Raw genomic sequence first — 14,703 nt, 5'->3', positions numbered from 1 at the left:
TGAGACATGTGTATCTTATTGCTTATTGGACACCCCCACCAGGATAAACCTAGACATCCAAAACCTCCCCTCAAGGCTTACCTCTCCTAAAGTAGTCCAGATTGGGTAGCCCTCACAAATGTCACTACTTCCGTCACCCATCTTGGGTTTGCCTAAATCTGTAAAGGAATGGGGCTGGCCCGAAGGACAATGCCTCCCAGAATTCCCCGCGACCTGGTGCGGCGGGCACCCGGAAACTGCAACTCCCAGGATTCTGCGCGCTCTCCGCGGCTGGGCTTTCTGGCGGCGACTCCCGGGAAAAGCAAATGGCAGAGGCGTCAGGGTCTCGGCACCGCTCTCTGTATAAACTGGTGGGCTCGCCGCCTTGGAAGGCGGCTTTTAGGCAGGTGAGTGTGGGATATGGGAAGCCTTGGCCGAGCCGTTGTCACCTCCTTAGTCCGTCCCGGGAACCGGTCTCCTCCGTGACTTCTCTCAGCAGATGAGGCAGGTGTCTTGGGGGGTGGACCTGGCACTTGGGCCTCCTACCTGTAGTCCAGTCACTTCCTAGAGTTTCTGGACCCCTCGGTGTGGGATTAGCCTGGACTGGTCTAGTCCCAAGAAGCCTTCCTTTTGGATTCGGGTTTGTTTTCAGTGTGAGCTGTGGTCCACCTCTACACCTCTTCAGTGACACCACCGCTGTTGTCGGGTGGGAGGACACCAGAGAGGCACCTTGTATACTCACCGCATGCGAGACCTTATGTCTATGCCAGAGAGGAAGAGAATAATTAGATATTATTTCCAATTCCGGAAATTATTTCTCTATTTCAAACTTTTTGAGCCTCCATGACTAAGGCTTTGTAGAGCTGTAGCCTGCAGTCAGTCCTGACCTATTCTGAACTCAGCCTGGTTCTTGTAAGTACTATGGCCTGTCTTTCCAGAATCTCTGAAATAATGGATATGTTCCAGAGAAATAATCTGATGCTAGAATTGCCTGGTTTTGTTTGTTTGTTTGTTTGTCTTTTTGCCTTTTCTAGGGCCGCTCCCGTGGCATTTGGAGGTTCCCAGGCTAGGGGTCTAATCGCAGCTGTAGCCACCAGCCTACACCAGAGCCACAGCAACGCAGGATCCGAGCCGTGTCTGTGACCTACACCACAGCTCACGGCAACACCGGATCCTTAACCCACTGAGCAAGGCCAGGGATCAAACCTGCAACCTCATGGTTCCTAGTCGGATTCATTAACCACTGCGCCAGGATGGGAACTCCTAGAAATGACTGTTGACAGCAGCATTTCTCACCCTTGGCTCTTGACGTTTTGAAGAAATTGGCGCTTTGTTATGGGAGGCTGTTTCAGGATTGTAGAATGATTAGCAGCCTTCCTGGCCTCTTCCTACTAGATATCAATAGCCCTACAACTAGCCCTGTGACAACCAAAAATGGCTCCAGGTGTTGCCGTATGTCCCCTAGGAGACAAGATTGCTCAAAGGTGAAAAACGGAGGCGACCACCAGAGCCATATCTAGAGGAGCAGGAATTTGGAAGCAGCCTAACTTTTCTAATGGCACAGTGGATACTGAGCTGTTATCACCCAGCCAGTAAGGAAGCTGGAACTGAAGATAGACTATGAAATATGTTGGTCTAGAAATACATTACCAAGCATTGTAATTTCACCCACTATATGTGGATCTGGAGGACGGTACCAAAATAACAGTAGTCAGAATTATAGTTGAAATTTTGTGTCTAGAAATTTCCTTTAATGTTTTAATAACTTATCTAAGAGGTTGTTTTTTAATGGAATTGCCCCCCCCATCCCTTCTTTATTCTTCTCCAAGGGATGCCTGGAGAGAATGAGAAACAGCCGGGACAGGCTCCTGAACAGATATCGCCAGACTGGAAGCAGTATGTCAGGGGGAGCTCGAAATAGCCTTCTGGTGCAGGAGGTGATGGAAGAAGAGTGGAATGCTTTGCAGTCGGCGAAGAGCTGGCCAGGAGCCTTGGCACAGGTCAGGCTGGGTTATGTGTTCTTAGGGAAGGTGTTCTAGCACCAGGATTGCCTAGTCTCCTCTCTCTGCCTATGTCCCCAAGTCCTCTAAACCCCATCCACCTTCTGGCCCCCAATCAAGTTTCTAATGGCCTTTGACCCAGGCTCTTCTACCTTTAATGTTAGACTCTTCTAGATTAATTAATGGCTCATAAACACCAGACTGTCAATCTGCTGCGTTGTTGCATCATAATCACTCATGAAACTAAAAGGAAGGAAGTTTTACTCTTTAGCTCCACCCCTGGAAATTTTGATTCAGTAGGTGGGGGTAGGAATCTCTTTGTAAAGGATCTCCAGGAACTTTCTGATTCTAATCTCAGCCACAGCTGGGAGCTAGGTGTAGAGAGGAAGCGTTTACCATGTGTCAGGAAGACTATTGGATTGGAAGTCAGCAGTTCTGGAATTTTGATTCTTGTTTTGTTATTGACTCTTTTTTTTTTTGGACTAAAAAGTGGCATATGGAAATTCCCAGGATAAGGGTCTAATCGGAACTGCAGCCGCCAGCCTGCACCACAGCTATAGCAATGCCAGACCTGAGCCACGTCTGCGACCTACGCCACAATTCATGGCTCATCACCAGATCCTTAACCCACTGAGCGAGGCCGGGGATTGAACCCACATCCTCATGGATACTAGTCGTGTTCGTTTCTGCTTCACCATGATGGGAACTCCTCACTATTGACGCTAACTCTGCCTCTTTAAGCTTTAGTTTTCAAGTTTGTAAGATGAAGAAGATAGTGTTGTCATTATTGTAGGACAACATAAAAAGCATGTGGGAAACTGCTTTGAAAACATCAAGGGCTGCTATGAAAATGCATTATTTTGTGCTTTCTATGTGCCCCTCATCATGCAAAATGTTTGAGTTAACATAATCTCAATTAATGATCACAATAGCCCTCTCCAGTGGGTTTTATTTTCACTTACAGAGGCCCAAAAGGAGGTGGATAGAGGTTAGTGACTTTCTGGTGGTCACGTAGCTTTGGTGGAACCATATACTTAGCTGCTGCCCTACACTGTCTCCCCCACATTTAGTGCCATTATTTTGTCACTTAGTGGTTTGCTCATTTGTTGATGCCCTCTCAGCATGGGCACATTACCACTTTGCCAGCACATTCTACAGAAGGACTGGACTGATTTCCTCAGTTAAATCTGGGTTCTTCGAGCAGGCCTCCATGTGTGAACCATTGTGGGTCTTGTCAGCTGAATATAACTGCACACCTGTGATGACCCCGCATTCTCTTGCAGTTGGAGGAGCCCATGGATCTGGCTGTGTTGGAGGAAATCCAACAGGAGCTGATTGATCAAGGTGACCTTTGGGAATAGTCCTTCCTGCCTATATGTCTAGCTGCTCTAATGCGGACCTTCTTTCTAAACAGAATGTTTTAAGATTTTTATCTTCAGTTGAGTGTCTAGAAGTCTGTGTTTTTACTCTAAAGTCTTGGCTGTCTGTCTTCCCATTACTAAGAGTCTTCAGTGTTGCCAGGCTTTGAGCTCCTTTCACACTGTTGTTCTCTCCTTATGACGACCCTACTGGGTAGTGTGAGACAGAGGGGAGTCGTCTCTTAGACAGGTTGCACAGCTGGTGGTGGAGTTGTGGAGCAAAATCAATTCTGTGAATCCAGTTCCTGTGTTTATTCTATGGACAGTACCTCTCTGTTAGTAGATTTTTGGTAATCCTGTCACCTTACAGGGTCTGGCATGGTGAGATCTCCTGCACTGCCTGGTTCAAGTACCTTCTCTCGTCTGTTCTCTACTGATGCCCCAGGGTCTTGTGAGCGTCCCCTTCCCGCAGCATCACAGCACCATAAGACTCATAATTTAGTGCCTTGTGTAACCAAGTCATTTGTTGCACATAGCCCTAGCTTAATTAGGCTTAGTTTTCTTCATCTGTTAAACAGAGCTGATAGACCTGCCCTATAAGTTTGTAGGCTAAGCTGATATGTATAAGAGATTAGAGCAGTGCCTGCCATATAGAGCTTTCTCTTTCTCTCTCTCTCTCTCTCTCTTTTTTTTTTTTTTGTCTTTTTAGTGCCGCATCCATGGCATATGGAAGTTAACAGGGTAGGGGTGCCTGCTGGCCTATGCCGCAGCCACAGCACAGGTCCAAGCCACGTCTGCGACCTATACCACAGCTCATGGCAAAGCCAGATCCTTAACCCACGGAGTGAGGCCAGGGATCGAACCTGAGTCCTCATGGATACGAGTTACCACTGAGCCACGAGGGAACTCCTATAGAGCTTCCAATAAACAAGAGCTATTATCATGAGGATGCCAGAGCATGAACTCTTGGGCTAGACTGCTAAGATTCACTTCTCCACTTTACCGTTTTAACTTGTGTGCTGCTGGACAAAGTACTTAACCTCCCTGTGCCTGTTTCTTCTTTTTTTTTTTTGTCTTTTCTAGGGCTGCTCCCGCAGCGTATGGAGATTCCCAGGCTAGGGGTCCAATCAGAGCTGTAGTCGCCGGTCTACACCACAGTCACAGCAATGCAGGATCCAAGCCGTGGCTGTGGCCTACACCACAGCTCAAGGCAATGCCGAATCGTTAACCCACTGAGCAAGGCCAGGGATCGAACCTGCAACCTCATGGTTCCTAGTCAGATTCGTTAACCACTGCGCCACGACGAGAACTCCAGTTTCTTCATCTTTAAAATAAGGATAATAGTAAGGAAGAAGTTAATATATGGAAAGGACTCAAAATAGCATTTCACACATATTAAGTGCTATGTAAGTGTGTGCTGTTGTTGTGATTGGTGCATTGATTCCACTTAAACTGAAGAATCCCTGATTTTAATTTTTTTTTTTTTTTTTTGATTGATGTTCTCTTCACCCTCACCTGCAAAACCTTAGTGGTGAAACATGGGACTCGCTAAATATTTCTCTTAGGGTATAAAAATCTGAAGTGATGAAAATTTGTTATGTTCTGCCATACTCAGTCATAGGGAACCCTCTAGAATGGGGGTTCCGTGAGGGAGAGTAAGTGTTTGGGCTGCTGCAGCTACTCACTTCTGCCCATGTAGTGTGAGAACAGCCATAGACCACATGCAAACCAAATGAACATGGCTGTTCCATTACAGCTTGGTTTAAAAAAATGAAAGGTGTAAAAAAAAATTTTTTTTTTTAAATTAAAAATTAAAAAAATGGAAGGTGACCTGGGTATGGCCTGTAGCCTGTGCTTTGCTGACCCTGGCTCTGACGTGTAGACAGTGAACTCGTCAAGAGCCAGAACCGGCCTTTTTCATCTTTGTACCCACGCCTCCCAAGTACGAGGTTTGTCCTGTGTTGGTTGAATGAAGGAACACACACATTCTGAGCAGCACAGACTCCGAATGTGAACACTAAGGAACAGATCACCTTGGATTCAGCAGGGTGGGCCTGGCATCAGGAGTAACCGTGTCAGTGTCAGCTGTCTCCAGCTGCCACTGGCACCCTGACACCCTCCATCTCTGCTCCTGTAGCCCCCGGAGCTGTGGGGGAAAGTCGCCCTTTGTGTCTCAGCCTCTTGCTTCACAAGGAGACAGGCAGGGAGGGATCCAAGAAGATGAAGCCTGACGAGCAGTAAATATCTAATGATTGGTAGCGTGATTCTTCCCGAATTTGCCTCTTGTGTGGGGGAGCCTTTGAAGGTGAGGTTTGACATTCAAGACAGGGTTGCCCAGATGGTGGGCGGCAGAAACACCCCAGCTGAGCTTCGCCTTTTGCAGAACTATCCATCATCAGCGAGTATGAGAAGAGCTTGCAGTTTGATGAAAAGTGTCTCAGCGTCATGCTGGCCGAGTGGGAAGCAAACCCTCTCATCTGTCCTGTGTGTACAAAGTAAGAGTTTTCATAACCTTTTCAGCATTGTTCGTCCCCACCCCCTACTCCAAGGTGAGTGGACCTTCCCTCCAAATATGTTGTCTGGGATGTGTTGGGAGATCCAGGTCTGCTGGCCGTAACGCTCCGGGATCCCAATTCTGCTTCCAGGTACAACCTGAGAATAGCGAGCGGTGTGGTCCTGTGTCAGTGTGGCCTCTACATCCAGTCTCATGTGAGTGTCCCTCACGCAGATCTTTTTTTTTTTTTTCTTTTTTTTTTTTGTCTTTTTGCCTTTTCTAGGGCTGCTCCCACGGCATATGGAGGTTCCCAGGTAGGGGTATAATCGGAGCTGTAGCCGCCGACCTACACCAGAGCCACAGCAACGTGGGCTCTGAGCCTCGTCTGTGACCTACACCACAGCTCACGGCACCGCTGGATCCTTAACCCACTGAGCAAGGCCAGGGATCGAACCCGCAACCTCATAGTTCTTAGATTCGTTAACCACTGAGCCACGACAGGAACTCCCCTCACGCAGATCTTGGGTCACCTCTTCCCACACAGAACCTCCAGTGCTATGCAGTCTCTCCCTGCTGCACGTTTGGGTCATGCTGGGAGCTTGAGATCGGCCACCGTGAGAATATAGGCAGCACAGAGACGGGCTTCCCGCCCTTCCCCTGAGGCACTTACTCCTGTCCCTAAAGTACTGCTGCTTAAGATCTTTAGAGAGCCCAGCTTAGAACTGGGAACACCTGCATCTGCTCTTCCATAGAGCGTTTCCATTTTTAAAGACACAACTGTATTCAGAATTTGTCAGTGATCTTAAGATACAGGAGATCACTCATCTGAAAGCTTGCCAGTTGGTTGAAGTGGTGAATTAAACAAATGAAACATTTTTCAGTAAGTTTCAAACATACATTTGTTGGCCAGTACTTGTCAGGTTTCTACTGATTGGAGAGCTGAGGTTTTCTTTTTCACGTAAACCAGTCTTGTAATACATAGTCTAGAGTTTCCAGTTTTGTTTTGGTAAAGTGCTTCAAGAAGCTGAATGCACGACTTTAGGATTTTTTCCTCTACGTCTTTTACCTAATTCAACACTTTTTTTGTTGTCATTAGCAACTCATCTTTTTTTTTTTTTTTTTTAAATCTTTTTTGCAATTTCTTGGGCCGCTCCTGCGGCATATGGAGGTTCCCAGGCTAGGGGTCAAATCCGAGCTGTAGCCCCTGGCCTACACCATAGTCACAGCAACGTGGGATCTGAGCCACGTCTGCGACCTACACCACAGCTCACGGCAACGCCGGATCCTTAACCCACTGAGCAAGGGCAGGGATCAAACCTGCAACCTCATGGTTCCTAGTTGGATTCGTTAACCACTGTCCACGATGGGAACTCCAGCAACTCATCTTTTTGAGTGTTTCCTAAACATTCCACTTACTGTCATAAAAATAAAACTTTGTTTCATTCTCTTCTTTGATTTACATAGTATGTAATTAAGTCACTTGCTTACAGTAGCAAGTTCAGTTCACACAGGCAGATCTGCGACCAGGCAGCGCTTGGTGAGTGCTAAGGACACACTCACTGGTGGAGGCAGAAACAGAGAAAGTCTAGAAAGCCTCCCAGCTCTGAGTGTTGCTGGTGTGGTGCACGGCGGTCCGTGTGTTACAGAAGGAGTGCAGAGCCCTGGTCCATCTGGAGGGGTGGTTCCATGGTTGCTGTTTAAGGGTCCTCTTAGCAAATCATGAGCCCAAGAGCGTTTTCAAAGGTGCAGGTTGAGCAAGCCACCGTTACCTAGGCTGGTGCAAGGCACTGGGGTTTGCAGCCTACTGACCGCACGGTAGCTAGGATCAGGCGGTAGTGTAACTCTTCAATTTTTTAGTCTCCAGACTTGACAGAACAGAAGCTCCGTGCCTGTTTAGAAGACAGTGTCAACGAGCACAGTGCACATTGTTCCCACACGCCAGAATTCTCCGTCACGGAAGGGACAGAGGAAAAGTCCAGTCTTCTCATGAGCTGTCTGGTAAGCCTCCCACACGACCCAGTGGTAGGAGCAGGTCCGTGGGTGATTTTATTCCTACCCTGGTAGAAAGAATAGCTTACAAACAGGTAAATGGTTCAAAATACAGCTTATTCTCTGAGGAAGTTCCCTGCATAGGAAAGAGAGGGTCACTTCAGTTGAAGGCCCGTCATACCCTGAAGGGAGAAGGGACAGAGGCAGTTCAGTCAGGAAGTAGGAGCCTGGTGGCACTGCCATCTCTTGTCTGAGGGCAATGGCCTTCTTGTCCTTGGCACATAGATAGGTGCCCAGTATATCTGTAGAAATGAACTGAGGCAGGAGAGTCGAGCCTTCTCGGTGAGCCGTCCTCAGGCGAGGTGGAGCAGAGCTGGAGCGGGGATGTTCTGACCAGGTGCTGGCGGGAATGAGCAGAGGAAGCAGAGGAGGCTTAGCTGCCGAGTGTCCAGCCAGTCACAGCACAGGCGTCATGGGCCCCAGTTGTCTGCTCCCCTGCAGTTCAGAGCAGCCTCGAACCCACATGCAGGTTGAGGCTGGGAAGGCGAGGGCTGTGGGCAGCGCCAGCGGTTGTAGGATAGCATGGTTGGCAATGCTGGCTCCAGAGTTACAGTAAAGATGAGGGGAAGGCCTGTACCATAGGCCACCCCAGAGATCTCCATTTTGGAAGGTCCATCATTTGGAATGCTCTGGAGCTCCATGTCTCTAACCTCTTAAGCGGGGAGCAAGGACCATTGGGCTCAAGACCCAGCAAGCAGGGTCCAGCTATGGCGTGACTCAGCAGGGATGTGGAGCATAAGGCAGAGAAAGAAGATGGTACCGTTGAGCCACCAAGATGTGCCAGACCAACTCTAGGACCTAGAGGACCTAGGTGGAGATAGGATTCCGTGACGGGGCCTCCACTTGCTGGAGTGAGCAGGCTTAGGCTGTACCTGCCATGACACGTGCCTGCAAACCTCCCCTCCCTGCTGGGCTCTATCACTGCCAGCTGTCAAAGAATCTCTGGAGTTCCCATCATGGCTCAGTGGTCAACAAATCCAACTAGGAATCATGAGGTTGTGGGTTCGATCCCTGGCCTTGCTCTGTGGGTTAAGGATCTGGCATTGCTGTGAGCCATGGTGTAGGTCTCAGATGCAGCTCAGATCCCGAGAGTTGCTGTGGCTGTGGTGTAGGCTGGCAACTACAGCTCTGATTGGAACCTCCATATGCCATGTGTGCAGTCCTAAAAAAGGCAAAAAAAAAAAAAAAAAAAAGCATCTCTCTGGTCCCTAGTTTTCTGAGGGTGAGGATTTTGACCAGTCCATCCCCGGGTTGGTGTTGGTGTTAGAAGGCAGTTGTTCTGAGGCTGCAGGACACAGTGCCAGCAAAGTCGAGACCAGGCTCCCCAGGGCCGCCTCCTCTTCCACGCCACTGAACTGCTGCATAGTTGTAAGTGAACCCAGCATCCTCTCATATGTAGGAATTCTAAGTGCAGCATAAATGTCATTGCTGGTTATGACTTTAACTGTATATTGAGATTATTTTTTGTGAAATACAACTTAAATTCTTTTCTATTTAAATCCAGGCTTGTGATACTTGGGCCGTGATCCTCTAGAGCCAGCAGTCTACTGGGTTGGAAAGTTCCATCTTGAGAAGGGGCCTTATAAATACAAACCTTTTATTATTTATCCTTTATTTTGTATTAAAGCTTTTCAAGTGTCTCTGCTCTTTCCATTTTATAAAGCAGGTTGAAGGGGAAGGAAGAGAAACCGAAACCACCTTGGAGATTTTATTGTCCATCATCATGTTATACAAAAATCTAGAAATAACAGGTTTGTAGAGAATAAATGAATGGCAAATATGAGGCAACAGAAATAAGTTAAAATTGAATTATTTTCCATGATAGTGGGATGAATACCATTTCAAAGCACGTGGGTCTGGCCTCAGAGTAGGTTTTTGTTTGCCGGCCAAAGCCTGCCACAAAGTCAAGGTGTCTAGTGCCTTGTCTGCCTACTGGCTTTTGACGAAACCTTTGAGGTCCTCGAGAAAAGTAATGTACTCCTGGTGCTCCAGGGCTGTGCTGAGCTCCACCAACTCGTCGGCAAAAGTGTTGTCCACCCCTCGGTCCGCAAGGAAATCCATTAGGTGGTCATATAAGCCCTGAAAGGAGAAAGAGCTCTTCCTTACCTGAGACACTCAGATCCTTCCCTGTCTCTCCTGACTGGGACTCCCTGCAAGGCCCAGGAGCACCCCGCCCTATCCAGCACTCACCCAGTCCAGCGAGTCTGTGTTGAGTGTGTAATTTGTGTCCTTCCAGTCAGAATCGTCTGTGGACTGAAAACTCACTTCCTTGATAGAGAAAATGTCACTCTGCGCCTCGTCCTCTTGTCCAATCTGGGAAGAGACAGTATTTGGGGAAGCTGAAAAGTTTACCAGGACAAGCCAGACTCATGCAAAGAAAAGGGACTGCTGACAGCTTGAAACTGACTTAACCTTGCTCCCTCAGCCCAGCCGGTCTTGCGCTGGTCTAACCTAGAAATGTCAGTGTCAGCTACAAATGGGACCAGGAAGGTCCCCGGAGGCCCCCAGGGATGCCAAGGGGCTCTGGCACTCCACTCTGCCTACCTCATCTTCTGGATAGTGACAATCCAGCACGAGGGCCTTCTTGCTACCATCCTTTGTCACTTCAACCACGAAGTTGGGAGTGGACGTCAGTTCAGGCTGGGGAAATAAGACCAAGTTAGTGAATGCCTTTGTCGGCACGGGTCTAGACCAGAGATCTCAGTTTAGGATATTATTTAGCCGATTTTTAAGTCTTGCGGTACGCTAGAGTGTTCCCAAATAGGCGCGGAGAATCTCTAACACTAAAGCCACATACCAGCTGGTCAGGGAGAGGGGACTGCAGCCGACCTTTCTAGAGTTACAGACTCTCTTTTGGAGGGCAGTGTATCGTATCTTTGGTACAGCATTTTACTTCTATTAGCGCCCTACTTGTTTAAAGAACACGGGAGGTTTGGAATTAGAAAATCTGAACTCTAGCCCCAGCTCTGCCAACTAAATCTTTCTGGGCCCGTTTCTATATCCATACAATGCAAAGCTGGCCTAAAGCTCCAAGATCCTTTGGGGGCTCTTCCTTTCTTACAGCCAGGGACCAAAGGCTGCTTAATCACCTCTAGTTAACTGGTCATCCCAATGGCTGAATAATCACAGCAAGCCTTCCTTTGAAGGTGAGTGCAATGGGGGCAGGCGGGGTCTTCCAGGGAGCGGAACTGCTGGATCATGAGACAGTACCATGCCCACCCAGCCAGAAAATCTGGGGACCCTGTAGCCCTCACACTGGCTGGTTTCTAGGCCAGGTACACCGCTTCCTAAATGTGTGAAGACTGAGCACCATCCAGGTCCAACCAAGGGGGTCGACAATCTAAGGAGAAACCGTGCCAAAGTCTGTGCTGCCTCTGGCTGGTGTGAACTGTCAGCCTGGAGTGTCTCAGGACATTCCTTGCGTGGAAACCCTCCAAATGGTGATCTCGGGTACCAAACGCCTCCTGATCATGAGAAAGGCGAGACAATTTCAGTACCTTTGAAACTACAGAGCCAAAGTCTGCAGCCTACAATTTACTTGGGCCCTGGGAAAGAAAAGGGGCCACAGAGTCCCCGGCTTAAAGCTGGCTAGAAACTAGTGCTTTATAAGAAAAGGCCCAAGGATGACTGTATTTTGCCTTCTCTCCCCTAGCATTAGAGGACGGGAAACAGCAAAAACCAGGGCTCCTTCTCTAAGCCTCCAGAATGGCCTGTCAGAACAAGGTGGCACAAGCTGGTTCCTGTGCTACAAACCTACCTCCTGTTCCTCAACCTTCTGCCCTTCCGACGGCTGCTCCTCCTCCCCATAGGGGGGTGGGATGCTGTTGTTGATGTTGAAGGTGACAGTGATCCTAGAAAAGCCAAAGAAACACAGAATGTACTTTCAACAGAGTAGTTAAGGCGGGTGCCTGCATCCTACCCACAGCTGGATTCAGCAGGTCTGAGGTGGGCCTACTATGTGCTGCCAGACGGCCGTCAAATAGACCCTAGCTCCTAAGACAGTCATGGTTGGGCCCCTTCCATCAGGTCAGCATCCGGGGCTCAGTGCCAACATGTGTCCACAGCCAGCTAACACTGCTGTCCCAGTCTTCCCAGGACACCCTCTGGTGGTGGTGAACAGCTGAGAAGCTGGGGGCAAAGCCTTTAAAAAGCTGTCCTCCATCAGAAAATCTGCCCCTGGGAGGAAGGAAGAAGGCGTCCTGGAGGGTGGTGGCATGAGCTGAGCATGAGGAGCAGCCAGTGAGGGGAGAGCTCCCAGAGAACAGGCTGCAGGACAGGCTCATTCCTCAGGGCAGTTGCGCGAAGTGTTACAATCACAAAGCAGACTGCAAACATCAAGTAGTGACAATTTTAAGTTAAAAGACTCGCCACCTCATGGTACCTCGTTTCAAAGTTTGAATGATAAACAGATTTGGAATGAGCAGTGCTGGGTGGTGTGCCGCAGTGCGCTGTAGTTCTTCTCCGGGCTGTGCTAACCAGCCGCCTTGTCAGTTTGAGGTTTGAGGTTCAGCCATAAAATTTGTCTAATCTGCAACAGTGCTGACTAAGCTGAGCTCCTGGGCACCAAATTGCAGTTACGTTCATTAGAACATTATTTTTACACTGGCCTTAAACTGCCTATGACTTACCCTAGTCAAGTGGTTTAGGCAAAGTTCCAGAATAACACGATGGATTTATGAAGGGGAAACACACTAACTACACCACCAGGTGAAAAAGAACCAGAATCCTACTTCACAGCACAAACAGAAACCTTTGTTCACCCAGAGTGGATCGCGGACTTAGCTTAACCAAGTGGAAGGCTTCCCACCTCTCTAATGATAACCCTTGCCATACCCCATCCTGCCACTTATCTTCTTTTCTCCACTGTAAACACAGTAGGGGCTTTGTTTTCCTAGCCTGTAACTCAGAGATTCTCTCCTACTGTCAGAATTTCTGAATTTGCATGCCTAGATTTAGGAAAGGCGTGGCCTCCCTCACCAGTAAGGGTTTAGTGAATGATGCCTCTACTGGTCCAACAGACTCCCAGCTACTTGGCTTCTTTCTACTTTCTTACTACCTTCTCATTAACCACCACAGCACATCAGTGTGCAGCGGATGAACGGCCTGGAGCTTGTGAAGTTACCAAAACAAGGCCTCTCAGCTCTCAGAAAGTGTCAAAGTACCTGCCTTAACTAAAGGCTGGTTTTTGGTTTTGTTTTTCCTTTCTGGCCACCCCTTGGCATATGGAGTTTCCAGGTCAGGGATCAGATCTGGGCTGCAGTTGTGACCTACACCGCAGCAACCAACTAAAGGCTGTTTGGGGATGACTCAGGGCAGCTCTTGCAGGGTCATGGAGTCCACAGGCCCCAGTACTTACTTTTCTCCAGCAACTTTCCTCACTAATTTGGCTTCTGTCCCATTCACTTCCAGCTCCCAACCTCCAGACATCTTGGGGAGAGACTTATGCTTCTGTATCTTCTTCTCTTCCTTAATCTCATCATTAAGAAATTCAACAAAAGCTTTGTCCCCTGCAATAGAAATCACTTAGTTACAGAAAAAAGAACCAATCAATCTAAAAGAGAAAAATGACCCAGGTTCCTGTAGGCAGAGATCTGGACTTGAGCTATTTCTAATACTTGTACTATTAGTGGCTCTAGGAACTTAGACCAACCCATATCCATTAGGACTCAGTTTCCCCATCTGTAAAAATGCCGTTAAGTTATCAGTAAGAAGTTGAGCTCGATTCTGTAAAAGTGATTCTCAACAATAAACTTCTTACCACTTTTCAAAACAAAGCAAAAGAATTCGTAACTACCCTACTTCTCTTGCTAACTACCATCACCGCTACTTCTACCCGCGACCTTTGGCTTTCACAAAAATCCATTTTCGAGAGACTAAGCTTAAGTATCTCTCCCCTCACGGGCAATCTCGCGTGGGTTTACCCCGCCTTTCGCCGATCAGTGGGAGATTGTTCCCGACCTCGGGCGCGGCTCCGGTCTGTCCACTTGAGATCTAAACTTCCCCGTCCCGGGTCCCCCTGCTCCACCCAGAACCCGGTCCGTTAAGCTCCCGGCCCACGTGCTCGAGTCTCACCTTCGGTGTGCAGCCCGCCGCAGCCGCAGCCGCAGGCGCAGGGCCCCCGAGGCCGTAGGAGGCTGGGCGGCTGCACCGACCCGGCACGCACGCTCAGGAGCCCGAAGGGCCGGGCGCACAGCCGGGACGCGGGCTGCAGCAGCCGCGGGAGCGGCTGGGAGGGCGCGGCGACGCAAAGGCCGGCGACGGCGGTGCCCAGGGCGCGGGGCACGCAGCGTAGCAGTTGCAGCATTTTGGCAGCGGAGGACACGTGTGGATGCGAAAGACGACTCACTCCAAGAAGGACGACTCCTTCTCACCGCGCCCCCTAGTGATAGGACCGCCGCCGGAAGTCCCGCCCCTGCCAGGGAAGCGCTTCCGCGCTGCCTCTTTGCAGACCGAAGACACCGTGGGCGGGATGGCGCCCTCTGCTGGCGGCCTCCGGTGCTGGACTCGCGTAACTAAATTTTCTTTCCGGAGTCGGCTGAGTTCAATTGTCCAGCATCAGTTCTCTCCAGTGGCTGCTGACACACCCTCTAAACTTCCATCTACTCTTCTCAAGCACAGCCAGGTTTTCTATGACTTCGTGGAATGCATTCTTGCCACCCACAACTCCCAAAGACCAGCCTCCGAGGCCATCTCCCTTAGGAAGCCTTCCTGGAGCTTCCTCCTCTTCCTTGAGACACAGGGACTCATGCCTGTGTGACTCGGCCCCTGGGTTTCATTCTTTTCTTGGCAGAAACCTGGCAATACTGGTTTACCTGGAAGCCAC

The 14,703-nt window shown here is 49.1% G+C and overlaps 2 protein-coding genes across 3 annotated transcripts; one reads left to right on the top strand and one right to left on the bottom strand.

The window, feature by feature from the left end:
* The first annotated feature begins 272 nt into the window (after nt 1-272).
* RPAIN (RPA interacting protein) lies at nt 273-9,520 on the top strand. Of its 2 annotated transcripts, none has more exons than XR_014821772.1 (7): nt 273-386; nt 1,809-1,979; nt 3,263-3,323; nt 5,721-5,886; nt 5,983-6,046; nt 7,689-7,829; nt 9,385-9,520. XR_014821772.1 is itself a non-coding variant. In XM_021067747.2 (7 exons), exons 1-7 carry the CDS (start codon nt 306-308, stop codon nt 9,412-9,414), a joined length of 660 nt encoding a protein of 219 aa, XP_020923406.1. In that variant the 5' UTR covers nt 273-305; the 3' UTR covers nt 9,415-9,520. The 2 variants fall into 2 exon arrangements, 1 of the variants encoding a protein (XP_020923406.1); XM_021067747.2 differs by having other exon boundaries at nt 5,721-5,832.
* A 54-nt stretch (nt 9,521-9,574) lies between these two features.
* On the bottom strand, nt 9,575-14,238 carry C1QBP (complement C1q binding protein). The gene is made up of 6 exons (XM_021067745.2): nt 13,953-14,238; nt 13,237-13,387; nt 11,638-11,731; nt 10,425-10,520; nt 10,071-10,193; nt 9,575-9,959 (listed from the first exon to the last, which is right to left on the bottom strand). The coding sequence occupies exons 1-6, from the start codon at nt 14,182-14,184 to the stop codon at nt 9,810-9,812; spliced, it is 846 nt and encodes a 281-aa protein (XP_020923404.1). The 5' UTR covers nt 14,185-14,238; the 3' UTR covers nt 9,575-9,809.
* Between the last annotated feature and the right edge of the window lie 465 nt (nt 14,239-14,703).

Source organism: Sus scrofa, chromosome 12 (genome assembly GCF_054392235.1).
Source record: "Sus scrofa isolate SSC_HxYL_T2T_F1_AM1 chromosome 12, Sscrofa_HxYL_maternal_Yorkshire_Landrace_v2.0, whole genome shotgun sequence".
Lineage (NCBI taxonomy): Eukaryota > Metazoa > Chordata > Mammalia > Artiodactyla > Suidae > Sus > Sus scrofa.
This window is presented reverse-complemented; position numbering and strand designations above follow the sequence as displayed.

Bases quoted from the DNA above. Each gene is read 5' to 3' on its own strand.
- RPAIN (XM_021067747.2), top strand. From the start codon at position 306: ATGGCAGAGGCGTCAGGGTCTCGGCACCGCTCTCTGTATAAACTGGTG. The intron at 387-1,808 runs GTGAGTGTGGGA...TTCTTCTCCAAG, and splicing joins GGAAGGCGGCTTTTAGGCAG to GGATGCCTGGAGAGAATGAG. The intron at 1,980-3,262 runs GTCAGGCTGGGT...ATTCTCTTGCAG, and splicing joins GGCCAGGAGCCTTGGCACAG to TTGGAGGAGCCCATGGATCT.
- C1QBP (XM_021067745.2), bottom strand. From the start codon at position 14,184: ATGCTGCAACTGCTACGCTGCGTGCCCCGCGCCCTGGGCACCGCCGTC. The intron at 13,388-13,952 runs GTGAGACTCGAG...TTTCTATTGCAG, and splicing joins CGGCGGGCTGCACACCGAAG to GGGACAAAGCTTTTGTTGAA. The intron at 10,521-11,637 runs GTAGGTTTGTAG...TTATTTCCCCAG, and splicing joins AGAAGGTTGAGGAACAGGAG to CCTGAACTGACGTCCACTCC.